Raw genomic sequence first — 18,022 nt, forward strand, 5'->3', positions numbered from 1 at the left:
CTGGTGCTTCAGCCGCCTCAGAGGGGCAAAGAAATAGGGACCTTGCTCTGGGGTGCTAACTGCAGCCAGGAAGGATGGGGAGGCAGCAGCTCACCAGTCCCTGGGCCCCGCAGGGGCCACCGGACAGCCCCACACTGATCTGACGGCGCCTGCCAACACTGACACTGCTGTACCAAAACACGCGTGTTTATTCTGTGGAGTGCGACACGCGCCTGGGCCCTGCCTGCTCCCTCCTGTGTGTGGCGGTGGCTCCTGGGCGCAGGGTGGGCATGGCGAAGGTGCTGCCCTCTGGTCCCGGCAGGAAGCGGGTTGGGTTAGCTTGGTGGCACTGGTGGCATGCCGGGCCAGGCGTGGGGTGCGATTGTCAGTCGTGCAGGGGGTGGCACGGGCAGGGGGGCCTCACCTGCCTGGGCTGCCCAAGAGGAACCTGCCAGATAAGAGTTGTAGCAGAACCGGGTGGGCGGGACCTGGGGGGCACAGCCAGCCTGCTCCCCCTGCACCAGGCCCAGCGTGAGGCCCGAGGCAACTAGGAGGAGCAGGGGCCAAGAGCCCTGTGTCAGCCTGGAAAACACACTCCAGTGCCCAGGCTGAGGCCGTGCCCCTGCTACAGAGCAAGGCAAAACTCCCCCAGTCTGAGCAGGGAGGAAATCTCTTCCTGCCCCAGTGCAGCATGGGGATAAGCCTGAGCGCAGGGGCAAGACCCTCCCGCCAGGCCCCTGCAGGGTCAGTGCCAGCAGGGGCACTGGTGCAGCCCAGCCCCATCCCCAGGCGGGGCTGCCGAGAAAAGGAGGACGCCACAGATGCCTGTAGCAGCAGGAAGGGTAAAACGTCCTGGGCCCCCAGGGCAGGCAGCAGAGCCCAGAAACTCAGGACCGCAGTCCCGCGTGCTTGGCCCTGGAGCCAGCGAGGACTGTGCCTGTTGCCCCCCCTTCCTGCACGGCCCTACTCCTCTTTCCGCTCTGTCATCCCATCTCGTAACCTGACCCAGCCCCTCGCCTCCTGTTTCGCAACCCGGCTGCCCGGAGCTCCGTTCCCGGCTCCTGCTGGAGCCCGGTCCTCTCTGGTATCCGAGCCGGCTCCTCTCCGGTATCCACCTGCTCTGGGCAGTAGTGCCCCTGTGACCTCCCAGTCCCATGCTGGAGGAAGGGGTCCTGGGCATATGCTGCTGCTTTCACCACCTGCTCCAGGAATCTGCCCTGCTCCAGACTTGTTTGGCCTTGGCTTGGACGCCTTGGTGATGGAGACCCCCCGGCTTTCCTCGTGTGTCTTTCCTGATCCTGATCTCAATCCCAACCTGCTTTGCTGCAGTGTCCAGCCCCTGCCCTGCAGTGATGCATGGAGCCAGTCTCCTCCTCTCCACAGCAGCCCCTCCAGCTACACTGCATCCCCCTTCCATCACTGTTCCTGCAGACCGACCAGCCGTCACCCTCCCCACCACCAGTGGCCTCCCACGCTGTGTCACAATGGGCACCAGTGTTTCCTTGTCCCTAAAACGTGGGGCCCGGGGCAGCCTGGACCCCCAAGCCCCGGTACCGTGGACAGCTCTGTGTCAGCTTGTACAGGGGGCTTGGGCTACGATGAAGGCAGATGCACCTGTGCCCAACTCACCACTCCCCACGCGCCACCACTGCCTCCTTCCGCACGAGCCTCTTCTTGTCGTCCAGGGGCTTAGCCAAGGCCCGGATCACCCGCGCCTTGTATGGGAGCAGCTGGGGAGAGATACCTGTCAGCAGGGAGCCCGCCCCCACCCCGCTGCATGCTAGGGATGGGGGAGGCAGTCATGGGGCACTTACCCCTGGAGTGGGCAGGCTAGTGAGCGCATGGATGCAGCGCAGGGCAGCGATGCGGACAGCCTGGAACAGAGCATGCAGGTGAGTCAAGGTCAAGGCTGGGGGGTGGCACGGGGGGTAGGGAGGGCAGACGCACCATGGTGGGGCTGTCAGTGAGGCTCAGGAACTTGGTGACCAGCGTGTCGCCGTGTGGGCTCAGGGCACGCGGGGCCTCGAGCAGCAGGGGCTGCAGGCAGCGCAGGGTGGAGAGCTGCACCCCGCCGTCCAGGCACGACAGTGCCTCCAGCAGCAGTGGCAGCAGCTGGGGGTGGCACGGAGTGTGAGCGGTGCCTGCGGCCTCCCAGGCTTCCCCCCGCACGCCCTACCCCGCCACACTCACCGTGGGCAGCTCCGTCACCAGCACAGGCTTGGGCAGGTGATTCAGCACGTGTGACAGCCCCTTCAAGTAGTTAGCCTTCACATCTGTGGGGAGCATGGGGGCTGCAGGTCACAACTGGGCATGAAGGCCAGGCCCCTGTGCAAACTGGGGCAAGGGATAAGGGCGGGGGCTTACCAGAGTGGGCAGCGTGGAAACCCTGCACCAGCCGGGGCACGTTGTCGGTGAAGAAGCGTTGGCGGTACATGAGGCGCACATCGGCGTGGCAGCCGCGGTGCAGCACGTCAGGTGCGTCACCCAGCAGCAGCCCCAGCCCCTCAGCTGCTGCCGGGCCCAGCTCTGTGTCCCCCAGCAGTGCCAGCACCTGTGGGCAGAGATGCTGTCGAGCCCGAGCCCTCCACAGCCCCGCCACCCCAGCCCGGCCCGGCCCCTCACCTTGTCCGTCAGGTGGGAGCTCAGCGGATGGTAGCGCAGCACCAGAGCCTTGGTCACCTGCAGGGGTAGAGAGCAGGGGGTGGATGTGCCGTTGCGGCAGAGCAGGACCAGACTGACCCCCGCAGTGCGGGCGCTGCTGTCCTTACCCAGAGAAGCAGGCCGAGGGCCTGCGTGCGGTGGGGACCCTCGGCTAGGCCCGGCTCCAGCCGGTTCAGCGCTAGCTGCAGCACCTCGTCCAGCTGCGCCCCTGGGGAGACAAACAGGGCAGGGTGGATGTGCCCCATGCATGGGGGCTTCCCGTGTGCGCAGGCATGCGTGTGAGCCCCCACACTCACCTTCTGGGTGCTTGTTCACCAGTCCTGCAAAGCACTTAGCAGCAGCCGTGGCAGCAAAGGGGCAGTCACAGGCGCAGCTCAGGGCCAGCAGCTCCCGCAGCAGACGGTCCTGCTGGGGGATGGGGACCTGTGGGGGAGACATGCTGAGATTCAGACCCACAAAACCCCCCAGCAAGCGCCAGAGGGACCCAGCCCCTCAGGCCCACCAGAACCCCCCGCACTCACGTTCCTGGGCAGGGAGCAGATGAAGGCCATAAGCAGGATGACCAGGCGTCTCTGCGCTGCTAAGCACAGCCCGTCCTGCCAGGAGACAGTGTCCACATCAACCCTGGGACTCACCCCCCAGCTCCTTCCTGCATGCCCATCCCCAGCCCCCTGCCCTTCCTGGCCCTGCCCCACGCACCTGGAAGGGCTGGAAAGAGCAGGGGAAGCTGTTCTGGGGTAGGAAGGAAACGTCGCCATCCAGGAAAAGGGGCACCATGAGTGCTGCACTCTGTACTGCCAGCCTGGGCAAGAGCAACACGGTGGGTCAGTGTTGCCAGGCAGAGCCGCACAGGAGCCGGGCAGAGCTGCAGCAAAGCTACGGTGCTCAATCCCAGCACCACCAGCAAACGCGTGCCCCGGGCCCCCTCCCTGCCTGCAGGCCCTGCACTCACTCGGGGCTCAGGTGGGTGCTGGCAGCGCTGATGATGGGCACCATGGAGGTCAAAGCCTCCTCCTCCAGCAGCGCCTTGCCTGGCGCCAGGAGAGCATCCTCTGGGAGAAGGGCGAGTACCAGATGGTCAGAACCCGCGGGGCCTTGGCCCCTGCATCCAGGGAGACCCTGATCCAGGCTATGAGGACCCGGAGAAGGGGCACAAGGGGAACCCAACCAGCCCCCCACCGCCAAATGCAGCGGCGTCGTCCTCGCACCCAGACCTGGCAAAGGGTGCCTCTGCTCTCAGCTGATGGTCCAGGTACCAGCTGGATGCCTCAGGCCCGAACCCAGGAGCCCGAGCCCAGCCCCACTCACCTTGCAGGGCAGCCTGCAGGGCCAGGCCCAGCAGACAGGGCACCACAGCCCGGTGGTAGAAGCTGCAACTCTCGGGGTCGTGCTGACTCTGCACAGCCACGCGGTGCAGGCTGCGGCACAGCGATGCCATCTTCCCAGTGTCCCCTGGCTCACTGCCTGAGGGCAAAGGGCCTGTGAGCACCCCCTCTGGTGCTGGCCCCCCCATACCTCCCCTCCCCCAGGCCAGCAGTCCCTCCCCACACCAGTGCCCTTCACTCCTGACCCACAAGCCCCTGCCCCTCACTCCCACCCTGCAGCCCCTTAGCTCTTCATTCTGAACCTGCAGTGCCCTGGCCCCCCAGCTCTGCCGAGGCCCACTCCTGACCCGCAGCTGCCCAACATCCCAGCTCAGTCCTGGGTGCCCCCCTACGGCCCACCCTGCTGTGGGGGTGCTGCGCAGCGCAGCCGCATTACCTCTCTGCAAGTCGCGGAGATGCTGCAGCAGGACGGGGATGGTCTCACGCACAATGCTGGGGTGTGTGGACACAGCAGCCAAGGCCTGTAGGCAGCGCTGGTGCCGCGTGCCCTCATCCGCCCGCTCTGGAAGGCACGGCACGGGGAAGGGGCTAGGCTGGCACCAGGGCCGTAGCTGGGACCCCGCCAGCCCCAGCTCCCAGGGCAAGCTGCTGCGGGCACCTGTGGGCTTCCTGTTCCTCCCTCCTGCAAATGCCTCTACAGACCCCTCCCCACATGGCCCTGCTCACAGCACATGGTCTGAGTCCCTAGCCCTATACCTGTCTGCAGCTCCTGCGCCAGCGCTTGCACCATGCGGTCTGTGAAGGCCCCGGGGTGGGCAGGTGCCAGGGTACCTGCAGCCTCCATTGCTGCCATGCTGCCAGGAGGGGAGGGGGCAGGTGAAGGCAGCAGTAGCAGCTGTGCCCCAGCCTTGCCCTGTCTGCTGGCACCAAGCACCAGTCCACAGTACCCTGTTCTGAATTGACCGGGCCCAGCCTGTAACCCAGCCCCAGCCCCAGCCCACCCATCCGCACCACCTAACCCTGCTCACCTGCTCTGGGGATCCTCCTCATGGAGAACGAGTCGTGTCAAATGGTCCACAGCTAAGTCCAGGTCTGAGGCCACCAGAAGCCCTGTGCCAGGAGATCAGATGTAACCCAGTGGGGACTAGCTCATCACCCAACTCCACCCTCATCCCCGCCAGGACCCTGCCTGGCCCCGAGAGAGACCACACCCCTACGCAGAGTATAGGACACCCACCTGGGAGCGTGCCCAGCACAGTCAGGACCCGGACACCCACTACCTGCAGCTGCACGCTGGGGTCCGTCAGTGCCGAGGACACCACGGAGCACAGAGGGCCACGGACGTCCAGCAGGACGATCTCGTCTGTGGACACACGGATGCAGAATCACCGGGATGCAGGCTAGCAGCACCACGCAGGACTTTGGGGTGGTGCCGCACTGCAGCCACCTTGGGGTGGGGGGCTGAGGGGGGCAGGTGAAGGCTTGGTGCGGGTCTGAGCCGTGGGCAGAACCCTGTCACTCACCACCCTCCTCGTGCCCCCACTTCTGCGGCAGCTCCAGGAAGCCCAGCAGCATCTCCAGGATCGTCCTCCGCTGGCTGCTCTGCAAAGGAGCCAAGACCGGGCCCAGGTTACAGCCCCATCAGGATGGGGCTCAGCACTGGTGTGGGGGTGGGAGGTACAAGGTGCTCCAGCTCTAGCTCCAACAACTCTGCCGCCAACCCAGGGGCAGAGAAAGGCACCGTGGGGCCAAGCTTTGCAGAGACCCCCACCTCCAGACCAGAGAAGGACCCTGATGCTGGCACCTTGCTGCAGAGGAACCGATGCTGCCGGGCGGCGCTCACCTGGGGGTGCTGGTTGTACTGCTCCAGCAGCAGGGGCAGGACGCTGCCGGCGATGTGGTGATAGGCCCGGAGTGAGGCGCTGGCTGCGGCCTGCAACAGCTTGGCACTTGGCCACACCAGCTTCATGTCGGGCTCGCACAGGTGGTGCCGGCAGTCTGGGGACACACACCGTACCTCAGCCATGCGGCGCATGCGCACGTGGGTACACATGCCTGCCAGTTCACGGCCACAGAGCCAGGGACAGCTCAGCCCGGCCCACCCTGCGTACGGCGTCACACCTGGGGTCCTGTTCAGCCCCTTCCCTGAGCTGGCACTGGCATCTGCCACGCAGCCGGGACACAGTTACCTTTCAGCACGCTGCTGAGAAAAGCGTCCAGCAGGTCGTGGGTGTCGGCGTGGAGCACAGCGTGGGACAGGCAGGCGGCCAGTGCAGTCAGCGCACCCAGGCACTCTGCCTCCAGCTTCTCGCTTGCTGTCTGGAACACCTGGGGGGGGGGCAGCTGCGGGGCCCAGGCCTGCACAGACCCTGGCACGGGCACCCAGGGAGGGCGCTGGGCCCCACCCACTGGCCCCACGCCCCAGGACAGGGGCCACAGCCCAAGCCCCCACCATGCTCAGGCAAGCCAGGCTGCATCCAGCCTCCCTCCTGACCCACCTGACTGGGGCTGCCCCCCCCCACCTCTGGCAGGGATCCTGCTGGCCTCACTCACCTCCCGGCGCAGGGAAGCCCAGAGGCTGGGCAGAAATGCCTGCAGCTCTTTGGGCCCGTAGATGGCACAGCATGCACTCTGCAGGGCACAGCGGGCACGGAGTGAGGGTGCAGCCCCTGCTGAGGCGCTGGGGCCTCGGCAGGGTGGGTGAGCGGGCGGGGGCGGTGCTCACCAGGGTTTGCACGGCGTCCAGCTTGGCACTCTGCAGCTCCGAGTCCATTTTCTCGATGAGAAGTGGCAAAAGGAACTGCAGGGATGGGCTTAGTCTCAGGGTCCTGGCTCCAGCTGGGGCCTCGGGTGGCTGCTGCCTGGTGCTCCCAGACACTGCTGCTCAGCCTGGTGCCCAGTGCCAGCCTGGTCCGTCAGACCCTCCTCCCACCACCGAGCAGCAACGAAGGAGCTGAGCAGACGGCACGAGGGTGCCTGAGCGCCGGAGCATGGCTGGTGCCCATACCTGAGTGTCAGCCCCCAACAGCATGCTGCAGCCCCCCCACCCCACGCAGCTCCGCACCCTCCTGGGCAGCTGCTGCCCGCAGGTCCCCACTGGCACGTCTCACCTCAGCGAACTGGGGCGTGGAGGCCAGCACGGCGCGGAGGCTGACGATCAGATCCTCCCGCTGGATGCCGTGGGGGTCGTTGGGGGGCTGCAACAGAAGTGCAAGGAGCCCAGAGCTCACCAGAGGCTCCTGGTGCAGTGCCTGGTCCAGTGCAGGCGCCAGGGGCGAGGCTGGGGCATGCGAGACCTGCCCCTGGCTCGGGTGTTGAGACCCTCCGGAGAGCTCCCAGCAGCGGCCCCCTCTCAGGGAAGGGCAGGGTCTGGTTTGGGGCCGTGTCTTCGGATGGACTCGCTCACCGGGGTGAAGTCGATGGGGAAGTAACAGGACGTCACCTCAAACAGCTCCTCCACAAAGGGGCCTGACAGAGAGAGCGGAGCCGCAAGCTGAGCACCAGCCACAGCCGCCTGGCGCGACGGAGCCGGCAGTGGGCAGCGCCTGCCGTGACAGGGGCCCTCACCGAGCGCGTAGCCCTTGAGGACGAGGTCGCGGACGATCTGGAAGGCGACCAGCAGGTTGCGCGGGTCCTTCTCACCGTCCATCACCTGGATGAAGCCGAAGGTGAAGTCGGTGCCGAGGCTCTTCAGCTCTGCAGGGACAGGAGCAGACACGCAGCTCGCTCGGGCCTGGTGCCTCAACACCTCCCCCCCATCCCTCGGCCCGCACCTTCCTCCCGCGTGCGCATGAAGTTGGTGATGATGGTGTAGACCGTGTGCCGATCCAGCTGCAGCAGCGACTGCGGGGCAGAGAGGGGTCAGCGCGACCCTGACCACGTCCGTGCAGAGCAGCACTCAGGCAAGAGCCCGTCCCCGCACACGCAGCGCACGCCCGGAAGCACGTGCGGAGCACAACACACGTCGCTGTGGGCCCCAGGCGTGCGCTGCTTGACGTGCTGTATCCCAGCAGCCGAAGGGGACGCGGGGGCTGCTCACCTGCACGTGCACCTCCTGGAAGATGGCCTTGAGCACCGACACGGCCAGGCCCGGGGCCAGCGCCTCGCTCAGGCTCTGGGGACAGAGCACAGTGGCTGAGGCCCCTTCCGGCACCGCGCCCCCCCAGGAACAGGGACGGGGCTGCCCGATGGAGGGGCTGCGCGGCAGGGACACGGGGGCGCGAGCTCACCAGCGCGTGCAAGCCGTGCAGCACGGCGGGGATCACCAGGTGATGGTCCTTCAGCCGCGCCTCGAAGAACAGCACCAGGTGCGTCACTGCGGGGAGCGAGCGCGTCACGCCCGGCCCTGCCGCCGCGACCCCCCGCCCCGCCCCGCCCCGGTCCCGCACCTTCCGCGTGGCGCAGGGCGCCGTGGCAGCGCAGCAAGACCTGGCCCAGCAGCTGCAGCCCGCGGGCGCGTGTGCGCGACTCCGGGTGCTCCAGCGACGACCTGGGGGAGACGCGGTGAGCGCGGAGCGGGGCTGGGCGCCGGGACTGGGACTGGGACTGGGGCCGGGGCCGGGGCTCCTACCCGAGCGCCTCCACCACGTCCAGCGCCGTCCAGCGCCCGGCCCGCAGCCCTGCGGGACAGGCCGGGGTGAGTCACGGGCGGCACGCACGCACACGCGTGGGCCGCCCCCCGCGCGTACAAGCCCCGCCCCCCGCACCTGCCGCCACCTCGGGCGCGGGCCCGTCCTGCAGCCCGGACACGAAGTCGTGCACGAGCTCCCGCAGCGCCGCCATGGTCCCGCCTCGCCTCGCCCCGCGCATGCGCGCCGCCCCGGCACGTGACCCGGGCGCTGGGCGGGGCCTGCGCAGAGGGGCGGGGCGCGGGTGGAGCCGCGGCACGTGGGGGGCGGGGCGGGGCGGGGCTCGTTTCCCTCCCCCGGGTCTGGCAGTGCCGGGACGAGCCGGGACCCGCGGGCGGGCCGGGCCGGGCCGGACATGGGCGGCTGCGTGGGGAGGCCGCGCCGAGCGCCGGGCCCGCGACGCGCGCGCAAGCGGGCAGGTGAGCTGGGGGGAGCGGGGCCGCCGGTTACATAACCCCCCGGGCCGCTCCGCTCCGCTCCGCTGCCGGGACGCGGGCTCCGGGCCGGGCCGGGGGCCAGGGGGGCCGGGCCGGGCCGGGCGGGGGTGGTGTACATGGGGGGCCCGGCCGGGGGAGGCAGGCTCCGGCGGCCGGGGGGGGGCGGGGGTGCTGCCGCCGCCGCCGCCGCCGCCGTGACTCACTCCTGGTTCCCGTCACGGCCGGGCGCGCCCGAGTAATTGCGGGGCCGGGCCCGGGGCAGCCGGAGCAACAGGACGCGCCGCCGCCCCCGCCCGGCCGGGGACATGCCCGGGGCCGTGCCCGGCGTCGGTGGCAGAGCCCCCTCCCCCCGCTGATACGTGCGGGTGCCGCAGGCCGCAACGAGCCGCTGCGCAAGGAGCGTCCCAAGTGGAAGAGCGACTACCCCATGACGGCCGGGCAGCTGCGCAGCAAGCGCGACGAGTTCTGGGACACGGCGCCCGCCTTCGAGGGCCGCGCCGAGATCTGGGACGCGCTCAAGGCGGCCGCCGGCGCCGTGGAGGCCAGCGACCACGGCCTGGCCCAGGCCATCCTGGACGGCGCCAGCATCACCCTGCCCCACGGTAGGTGCCGCCCGCCCGTGTGGCGCCGGGCAGGGTCCTGGGGTCGGGGCAGGCTCTCCGCCTTGGACCCTGGAGCCGGCCCCTTCCTCCCTCCAGCCCGGGCCCGGGTGGGCAGCATGCCGGGGTGCAGGGCGTGGGGTGGGGGACCACACCCCGTCAGACGGGCGGCCTGGGCCGTGGGGTGGGAGAGACGGGCTGTGCAGGCGCGGGGTGGTGGCTGGGGGCCCGTACTGAGGGGCTCTGGCAGGGGGCAGGCGGTGCGGGTTGGGGTGGGGGGTGCGGGGCGCCGGCAGGGTGGTTCGTGCCAGCGGCGCGCCGGCCCTCACCGCCTCTGCCCCGCGCAGGCTCCCTGACCGAGTGCTACGACGAGCTGGGGAACCGGTACCAGCTGCCCGTGTACTGCCTGGCGCCGCCCGCGAACCTCATCCAGGAGCGCAGCGAGGACGAGGGCCCCGAGGCGGCGGAGCCGGCGCCGGGGGCGCGGCGCGAGTTCCCGCTCAGGGTGCGGCTGTCGACGGGCCGAGACGTGCGGCTGGGCGCCAGCATGGCCGACACGGTGGGGCAGCTCAAGCGGCAGCTGCAGGCCCGCGAGGGCATCGAGCCCGCCTGGCAGCGCTGGTTCTTCTCGGGGAAGCTGCTGACGGACCGCACGCGCCTGCAGGACACGCGGCTGCAGAAGGACTTTGTGGTCCAGGTCATAGTGAACCAGCCGCCGCCCCCCAGGAACTGACCCGGGCCCCTAGGCCGTGGCGCTCGGGCTGGCCCCGGCGTGGACGGGCACCGGGGCTCCGCCCTCCCGTGACCCTGGAGGAGTGGCCTCCGCCCGCTGGGCTGCTCCTGTGACAGGCGCTGGCCGGGGCGGTGCCCGCGGGGGCTGGCGGGTCCTGCCTGAGCCCCCTTGGACTGTGCTGCTCGTGCCGGAGGGGGGACCCAGCAGGAGCCGCGGAGCAGGGCGCCGGCGGGGCCGGGGCCGCCGTGTCCGTGCTCTGTATTTATCAATAAATCCTTCCCAGCTCGGCGGTCTGCAGGGATGCTGGATGGTGGGGGGCAGGGGCACCGAGGCCCTGTGCCCGGCTCCTCCCTGTTGCTGGCAAGCTCCTGGCTCCTGTTGGCTCTGCCCTTCCAGCAGCCCTGTCCTCGGTCCCAGGGCTGCAGCAAGCGCCTGGGCAGGGGCTGCTGGTCGGGGGTCCTGCTCCACTCTCCCTGTCTGGTGCCCCCCATCCCAGCTTCTTGCAGTGCACAGCTTGTCCCCTTCCCACTGCAGGATCTGGGGGAGGGACCCCCACTGCACACCAAGGCATCTCCCGTGACCTCAGAAGGGAAGGGTCAAAGGTCACCCTCAGGCTCTAGGTTGGAGTGTGCCCGCCTCGTGGTCCTCGGGCGGTGATGATAACTATGGCACCTCCCTTGCCCCCCAGCATGAGTCCCCTGCTCTGGTCCCAGCGGGGCTGTGCGCGGCGCAGAGACAGGAATAGTTCTTGCCTGAGTTATTCCCGGCAGGCTGGGGTCTGGCCGGCGTGTCCCTGGGGGCTGGCGGATGTGCCAACGCCTGACATCATCTGCCATAGCAGTGCAGAGGCAGCAGCATGTGCGGCAGGGCACGGGCAGCACCCCAGCTCCTGGGGCACCGGGAGCTACCCCGGGGCCTGGCTTGGGATGGGCCCAGGGGTGACGCAGGGCAGGAGGTGACCGGCCCAGCGCTCTCCTGCCCCGGTGCGCTGGCTCTGGCTCCTGCCCACACCACAGGCCGGAGCCCCCCTTGGTCCCCCTGCCATGCCAGGGGCCTTTTAAGGGCGATGCCCGGGGCTGCGGGAAGGTGACCGGGGAGAATGTGGCTGGTGAGCTCATGACAAAGGCCCCCAGTCACGGGGCGGGCACACCTGTCCCCTGGGCGCCGCATAAAGCCTGGAGCAGCTGTGGACACAGCAGCGAGGACCCGCCACGGCTCCCAGCGCCAGGGCAGGCAGTGCCCAGGGCCAGAGCCATGGAGGCGACTGTGGAGCAGGACCTGAAATGGGCGACGGATCTCATCGACCAGAGGCTGGCGCAGGAGGAGGCGGCGAAGCAGGCGAGTCCGGGGACGCCGGAGCCAGGCTGAGCCCTGGCACTAGCCCCGATGGCCCTTCCCTGCGAATCTAGCGCCTTCCCAGGGCCAAGCCCAGGGGCTGAGGGTGTCTGTGCTGGGTTACAGAGCAGCCCTGGGCAGCGCCCGGGCTTGCCGCCAGCGCTGGTGCGGATGGAGATGCGGGAGCTGGAGGATGAGAAGCACCGGGGGGCCCTTCCCCTCGGCGTCGCGGTCCTCAAGGTGAGGGGGGCGCAGCTGGGCCGGCCCCTCGTCCTGGCGGGCGGCTCTCTAGCAGCTGTGGCTGCCGGGGGCAGGGGTCAGGAGGGGGAGAGGAGCCTGCTGATGGCCAAGCACTACGAGGCAGGGATCCGGGCAGACACCCCACTCCCTCCCTCCTGGTGCAGGGCCAGGAGCGGGTGCGGAGGAGCTCGGTGGACCTGCGGCGCGAGATCATCGACGTGGGCGGCATCCAGCACCTCATCGAGCTGCGCAAGCAGCGCCGGCGCCGGCGGGAGGAGCGGGCCGCCACGCCCGAGCCGGCACCCGAGCCGGAGCCCGAGGACCTCGTAAGGGCTGGGGAGGAGCCGGAGCCCAGTGGGGGTCTGGGGGACAGGACAGCACCCTCTGGGCAGGGGTCCTGGGGTGCAGGAGTCCCATAGCCCCCTGCCCGGCAGGAGGCCGCGGTGGCACCGGAGACGTTCCTGCGGGCGGCCGTGCGGGGCCAGCTCCGCCTCGTCGAGAAGTTCCTGGCTGACGGCAGCTTCCCGGACACCTGCGACGAGGTGGTGCCCCCCAGCCCATCCTGGGCCCCCCATGGGGCAGCACCGGGGCGCCTGGGAGGTGGGCGGAGGGCCGATGCGCCGGCTGGGCTGGGCTGGCAATGGTGCCGTCCATCCGGCCCTCGCGGACCCGGCAGAGCTGCTCTGTGCCCGGTGGGGCCGTGCCCCTGGGTGCTGGGGAGGGGTCTGCAGGTGCCTAGTGCAGGCTGGGGGGCGCAGCCCTTAGGGTGGGGAGAGTGGAGGGGCTGCCCAGTGATGGCGGTGCTGCCCCCGGGCCAGTTCCACCGCACGGCGCTGCACCGGGCCTCGCTGGAGGGGCACATCGAGATCCTGGAGAAGCTGCTGGAGCACGGCGCCACCGTGGACTTCCAGGACCGGGTGAGACGGGGGCAGCCCCCTGTCCCTGCCACGGGTCTGGGGAGGGCACCTGGAGGAAGCACTTGGGGGTTTAGGGGGGGTCAGCCCAGAGCCCCCAAAGGTGGAGGAGGAGCTCTGCTGCAGTCTGATTGGCTGCCTGTCCCCTCTGCCCTGCCTCTAGTGGAAAAGCAGTCAATCAGGGGACTGGTCAACCTTTTTTTGCAGTGCTGGGGGTATGGGGTCCTGGGTGTGGGTGGTGCGGGGGCAGGGGGTGCAAGGTGGGGCAGGTGGGGGTCTGTGAGGCGGGGGCTGGCCTGGCCCTGACGGGGGCGTCTGTGGGCAGCTGGACTCCACGGCCCTCCACTGGGCCTGCCGCGGGGGACACTTGGCCGTGGTGAAGCTGCTGCAGGACCACGGCGCCAACCTCAACCTCGTGGACAAGGTGAGTGAAGGGGTGGGGGTGCAGGCAGGTGCCACCCCCATGGGTCCTTCTGGGAGCTAACACCCCCCCACAATCTCCCCAGCTCCTGAGCACCCCACTGCATGTGGCCACACGCACCGGCCATGCCGACATCGCAGAGCACCTCATCCATGTCGGCGTGGCCATCAATGCTGTGGACAGGGTAGGTGCTGCACCTGCTCCGTGACCCGGGCGTGCAGACGGGAGGGTGGGTGGGAGCTGAGCCCAGGTCTGGGGGCCACTGGGCCCCGCTGGCTGGTGACATGGGTGCCCGTGGCCGCAGGAGGGGGACACAGCCCTGCATGACGCTGCACGGCTGAACCGCTACAAAATCATCAAGATGCTGCTTCTCCACGGGGCCGACATGCTGGCCAAGAACCTGGTAAGTCCTGCACCGGGGGCACGGGGTCAGGCCATGCCAGGCTGCCCTCACCCGCTGCCCCTGCCCTGCAGGCTGGGAAGACCCCCATGGACCTGGTGCAGCTGTGGCAGACGGACACGCGGCAGGCGCTGGAGACCCCGGAGCAGAGCAGGGCGGAGGTGGACACGGAGGCGCCGGTGTGAGGGCAGGCGCAGGCCCCAGCAGGGCTCTTTCGGGGCTCAGCTCCGACAATAAAAGCAGTGATGGACAGCAGCGGGTCCAGGACTGTGCGCGCCTGGGCCTGGGCTGGGCCAACGCTCCTGCTGCGCCAACCCCGCAGGGTCCTGGCAGGAGGGTCTTGCCCCCACGCTCGGGCTCAGCCCTGCGCTGCGCTGGGGCAGGAGGGGATTTCCCCTGCTCAGCCCCATTGCACTGGAGGGGTTCCTTCCTCTGCAGCGGGGGCACGGCCTGGCCTGGGCTCTTGCAGCACCCATGACCCTCCCCAGTAGCAGCAGGACGTTGGTGGCTGCAGCCCCCCTGTATGGGCGATGCCTGGGGCTGTTGGGGCAACTGTGACGTGTCTCCGAGTTCAGACACGGGGGTTGTCTGGGCTGGTTTGGATGGGGCTGATCCTGCCTCAGGACTGGATGCGACCCCGCGGTTCCCTGCCTGCCGTGTGACTGTGGGGGAGGTGGGGACACCCAGGACGGGTCGGGGGGGCTCTTGCAGGACCTGGGTATCTCCGGCCGGCAGCCCCGGGGGTCAGGAAGGGGCTGATCCAGGAGCAGGGTCACGCCAGGCATGGTCACAGCCCTCAGCACTGGTGGCCAGAGGCCCCCCCCCCCCCCCCCGCTTGCTCCCCAAGCCACCCCCAGGCCACACCGCCAGGGAGCAGCGAATCCCTAACGAGCCGTGTCAATCATTAACGGCCTGGGCAGCAGCTTGGAGCTCAGTCCCGCCATGGCGCTCATGGCCCTGCTGCGGCCGGGGGGCCGAGGTTGGCACCCCGGGGTGCTGGGCAGGGCGCTGAGCACCGCCCCCGCCACGCCGGCGCCCAGGCTGGACCTGCGTGGCATCTACCCGCCCCTGGCCACCCCCTTCACGGCCCAGGGCAGCGTGGACTACGCCCGGCTGGACGACAACCTGCGCCTCTACACCCAAGTCCCCTTCCGAGGTGAGTGCGTGGCAGGGGGCATGGCAGAGCCGGGCAGCTATGGTGTGGGGCGGGGACTGGCTCAGCCCCTCCAGTGCTGCCCCCTTCAGGCCGGGGCGCATGGCGGAGCCCCGACATCATGGAGCCCCTGCCGTGGAGCCTGGCGTGGCTCCAAGCAGCCCGCACGGGGCAGAGCCGGCCTGGTCCTGGGGACCCTGGAGAGGCCCCGGCAAGGCCAGATGAGCCTGTGCCCTGGGCAGGTGCTGGCATTGTAGGGCTGGGGGTCTCTTCTCCCGATGTGCCACGGCCGCCTGCCAGGGATGGTGCCCAGCGCGGGCAGGCGCACAGCTGGGCTCTGGCCGTGGCCTTGACCAGCTGCCAGCCCAAGGATGCAGCCTCGGCTGGACTTTGCTCCAGTGTCGGCAGCTCAGAAAGGGGCAGAGGGTGAAGCTGCTTCCCCCAGCTCTGGCATGATGTCTAGACTGCACACGCATGTGCACGCACCGTCCCGCCAGTCTGCCCGGACCGCTCCAGGAGATGAGACCCTCCAGGCCACGGCCACGCTCCGCCACCTCCTGCACCAGGGCTCTGCCCCACAGCCTCCAGCCTGGGGTGGGCCTGGTCCACGTTGGTGTGGGGGAGCGGTGCACATCCGTGTGCACACGCGTCTGGGGCAGTGTCATGGGGCTGGGACTCAGGGCATGTGGGCTCTGGGCCGGGTCCTGGCTGGGGCTGGGGGCTGCCCCCACCCTGCCCTTGACCCCTGCCCGCCCCCTGCGCAGGTTTCGTGGTGCAGGGCTCCAACGGCGAGAGCCCGCTGCTGACGGGGCCGGAGCGGCTGGACATCGTGGCCCGCGTGCGTCAGGCCGTGCCCCGCCACCGCCTGCTGCTGGCCGGCTCCGGATGCGAGTGTGAGAGCGCGGGAGCCCCTCACCCCTGCCTTGGCTCAGATGCCCGTGGGCCCGATCCTGCTGCCCCGGCGCAGGCTCCTGCTGCCCTGGAGGGCCCTGTGGGGAGGGGGGCTCTCAACTTGCCTCTCCCCCCACAGCCACACAGGCCACCATTGAGCTGACGGCGGGGATGGCGGAGGCGGGCGCCGACGCGGTCTTGGTGGTGACACCCTGCTACTACCGGGGTGCCATGAGCACTGCCGCCCTGGTGCTCCACTACACCCAGGTGAGGGGGGGGAAGGCTCAGGCCCGGCTGGTGTGGCATGGCGTGGGCGGGCTCCACCCGGTGCAGAACGTCCTGCCTGCTGGTCCTGGGGTGGGCACGTGGCGCTGAGCCCAGGTGGGCGCAGGGAGGACGTGGGGCCCCGTGGCCGTGGACTGCGTGTCCCAGCCCTGCCGGCTCCGCGCGCAGGTGGCAGAGGCGTCGCCGGTGCCTGTGGTGCTGTACAGCGTCCCTGCCAACACCGGCCTGGAGCTGCCCCTGGAGGCTGTGCTGGCCCTGGCCCCGCACCCCAACATCGTGGGGCTCAAGGACAGCGGTGGCGATGTGAGTCGGGGGCCCGAGGCAGATGTGGGGGTTGGATCCCAGGTGGGGCCCGGCTCTGGGGGACGCTGCCCGTGTCTCCCCAGATCACTCGCCTGGGGCTGATCGTGCACAAGACACGGCGCGAGGACTTCCAGGTGCTGGCGGGGTCGGCCGGCTTCCTGCTGGCCAGCTACGCCGTGGGTAGGTGGGGCGGCCGGGAGCCGGGCTGGATCTGGGGGGTGTTGGAGACCCTCGAGAAGAGGGTGGAGGGGGCCACGGGGATGGTGCTGTGGAGGGTTGGGCCCCTGCCCCTGCCCCTGCCCCTGCCCCTGCCCACGCCCAGCCCCTCTGCCCCAGGTGCCGTCGGGGGGGTCTGCGCCCTTGCCAACGTCCTGGGTACGCCGTTGTGCCAGCTGGAGCGCCTGTGCCAGGAGGGGCGCTGGCAGGAGGCCCGGGACCTGCAGCACCGGCTCATCGAGCCCAACACGGCGGTAGGGTCCCAGGGGGCTGCGGGTTGGCCGTGCGGGGCACCGGCGGGGCTGGGGGAGCCTCGGGCAGGGCTGTGCAGGCAGGAGCCAGGCCCTGCCCTCAGGACCGTGCCAGGAACAGCATGTCCCCTGGCACCGGCTGCAGCTCGACCCCCAAGCACAGGCAGAACCCTATTTATAGGCTGGGATTTGCGGGGGGCACAGCTCCCAGCCTGGAAGCCCTGAACTCAGCTCCCCCCGTTATACACACCACCGGGTCGCCCCAGAGGTGGCTGCAGCCCCTTCCCCACCTCTGCTGAGAGGCGGGAGCCGGGCAGGGGCACGGAGGGCTCTGGGCGGGCAGGAGGCGGGTGCCCTGCCGCAGCCCAGGCTGCTCTCGTGGCCCCACTGACCGGGTTGCAGCCCCTGGCTGCGGGGTCCCAGCTGCCCCGGTGGGGTGGGTCAGGCGCTCACAGGCTGCCTGGCCCCAGGTGACACGGCGCTTCGGCGTGGCGGGGCTGAAGCAGGCCATGGAGTGGTTTGGCTACCAGGGGGGGCCCTGCCGGGCACCACTGCTGCCGCTCAGCGAGGACCAGGCTGCTGCGCTGCGCCAGGCCTTTGCCCGCAACGGCTGGCTCTGACCCCCCTGCACGGCGCTGTGCCCCGCATGCACTCCGACCCCGGCACCTGCCCAGCTGCCCCCTACCCCTCCCTGCGAGGGCAGCTGTGGCCTGGGAGCTCGGCATCAACCCAGCCTGGCCCAGGCATGAGGCGGTGGGTTCCTGTTGCCATGCAGGGCCGAGCTGGGAATAAACTCGTTGCACGTGCACTGCATCCTCCTCCTCCCTGACTGGGTTGCGGGGGGTGCTTGGGGCGGGCCGGGGGCTGCTGTGCCCCCTCCAGCAGGACAGTGCCCAGCCCTGGACTCCAGGACCCTGCACCTCGGCGCTGCTTCAGTGCCTCCAGGGCTGCCCAGAGCCCCCCCCGCCGCTCTCAGCTGCACTTAGGGGTGACCACGGGGTAGGCGGGGGCGCCGGGGCTGGGGGGATCCGGACACAGACACGCAGGCGGTGGCTTGGCAAGACGGTTTTACTCCCGGCCGGGCGGGCGCAAGGCACGGAGTGGCGTCGCGGACATTCAGCGCAGCCGGGCAGACCCCTCTCCCCTCAGCCCAGCCCCCTAACCCCGCCACCGCCGAGACCCGCCGTCCCCACTGCTGGGCCTTGTCCTGCCAGGCTGTGCCGTGGCGCGATGGGGGGGTTTGGCACTGCC

General features: G+C 69.9%; 4 protein-coding genes across 6 annotated transcripts; 3 read left to right on the forward strand and 1 right to left on the reverse strand.

Moving 5' to 3' along the window:
• Positions 1-170: 170 nt before the first annotated feature.
• MMS19 (MMS19 cytosolic iron-sulfur assembly component) lies at positions 171-8,797 on the reverse strand. Of its 3 annotated transcripts, none has more exons than XM_090056647.1 (31): positions 8,672-8,789; positions 8,536-8,584; positions 8,354-8,454; positions 8,195-8,280; positions 8,005-8,079; positions 7,739-7,808; positions 7,533-7,661; positions 7,372-7,433; positions 7,076-7,162; positions 6,691-6,765; positions 6,519-6,596; positions 6,155-6,293; positions 5,809-5,963; positions 5,489-5,567; positions 5,203-5,328; positions 4,994-5,075; positions 4,722-4,819; positions 4,402-4,527; positions 3,949-4,104; positions 3,593-3,692; positions 3,340-3,442; positions 3,162-3,236; positions 2,937-3,063; positions 2,748-2,848; positions 2,602-2,658; positions 2,344-2,530; positions 2,170-2,252; positions 1,927-2,091; positions 1,794-1,853; positions 1,609-1,709; positions 171-427 (listed from the first exon to the last, which is right to left on the reverse strand). In XM_090056647.1, the coding sequence occupies exons 1-31, from the start codon at positions 8,772-8,774 to the stop codon at positions 400-402; spliced, it is 3,063 nt and encodes a 1,020-aa protein (XP_089912773.1). In that variant the 5' UTR covers positions 8,775-8,789; the 3' UTR covers positions 171-399. The 3 variants fall into 3 exon arrangements, with proteins under 3 accessions (XP_089912773.1, XP_089912774.1, XP_089912775.1); XM_090056648.1 differs by having other exon boundaries at positions 8,682-8,773; XM_090056649.1 differs by lacking the exon at positions 8,536-8,584 and having other exon boundaries at positions 8,672-8,797.
• A 54-nt stretch (positions 8,798-8,851) lies between these two features.
• Positions 8,852-10,647, forward strand: UBTD1 (ubiquitin domain containing 1). Its single transcript, XM_090056667.1, has 3 exons — positions 8,852-9,012; positions 9,405-9,632; positions 9,977-10,647. The coding sequence occupies exons 1-3, from the start codon at positions 8,949-8,951 to the stop codon at positions 10,360-10,362; spliced, it is 678 nt and encodes a 225-aa protein (XP_089912793.1). The 5' UTR covers positions 8,852-8,948; the 3' UTR covers positions 10,363-10,647.
• A 153-nt stretch (positions 10,648-10,800) lies between these two features.
• On the forward strand, positions 10,801-13,924 carry ANKRD2 (ankyrin repeat domain 2). Its single transcript, XM_090056662.1, has 9 exons — positions 10,801-11,700; positions 11,824-11,937; positions 12,102-12,263; positions 12,372-12,479; positions 12,756-12,854; positions 13,177-13,275; positions 13,358-13,456; positions 13,577-13,675; positions 13,747-13,924. The coding sequence occupies exons 1-9, from the start codon at positions 11,479-11,481 to the stop codon at positions 13,855-13,857; spliced, it is 1,113 nt and encodes a 370-aa protein (XP_089912788.1). The 5' UTR covers positions 10,801-11,478; the 3' UTR covers positions 13,858-13,924.
• Positions 13,925-14,509: 585 nt separating this feature from the next.
• On the forward strand, positions 14,510-17,579 carry HOGA1 (4-hydroxy-2-oxoglutarate aldolase 1). The gene is made up of 7 exons (XM_090056663.1): positions 14,510-14,828; positions 15,590-15,718; positions 15,856-15,983; positions 16,170-16,304; positions 16,388-16,484; positions 16,641-16,774; positions 17,242-17,579. Exons 1-7 carry the CDS (start codon positions 14,615-14,617, stop codon positions 17,389-17,391), a joined length of 987 nt encoding a protein of 328 aa, XP_089912789.1. The 5' UTR covers positions 14,510-14,614; the 3' UTR covers positions 17,392-17,579.
• Positions 17,580-18,022: the final 443 nt, after the last annotated feature.

Source organism: Crocodylus siamensis, chromosome 7 (assembly GCF_052110815.1).
Source record: "Crocodylus siamensis isolate JL-2025a chromosome 7, ASM5211081v1, whole genome shotgun sequence".
Lineage (NCBI taxonomy): Eukaryota > Metazoa > Chordata > Crocodylia > Crocodylidae > Crocodylus > Crocodylus siamensis.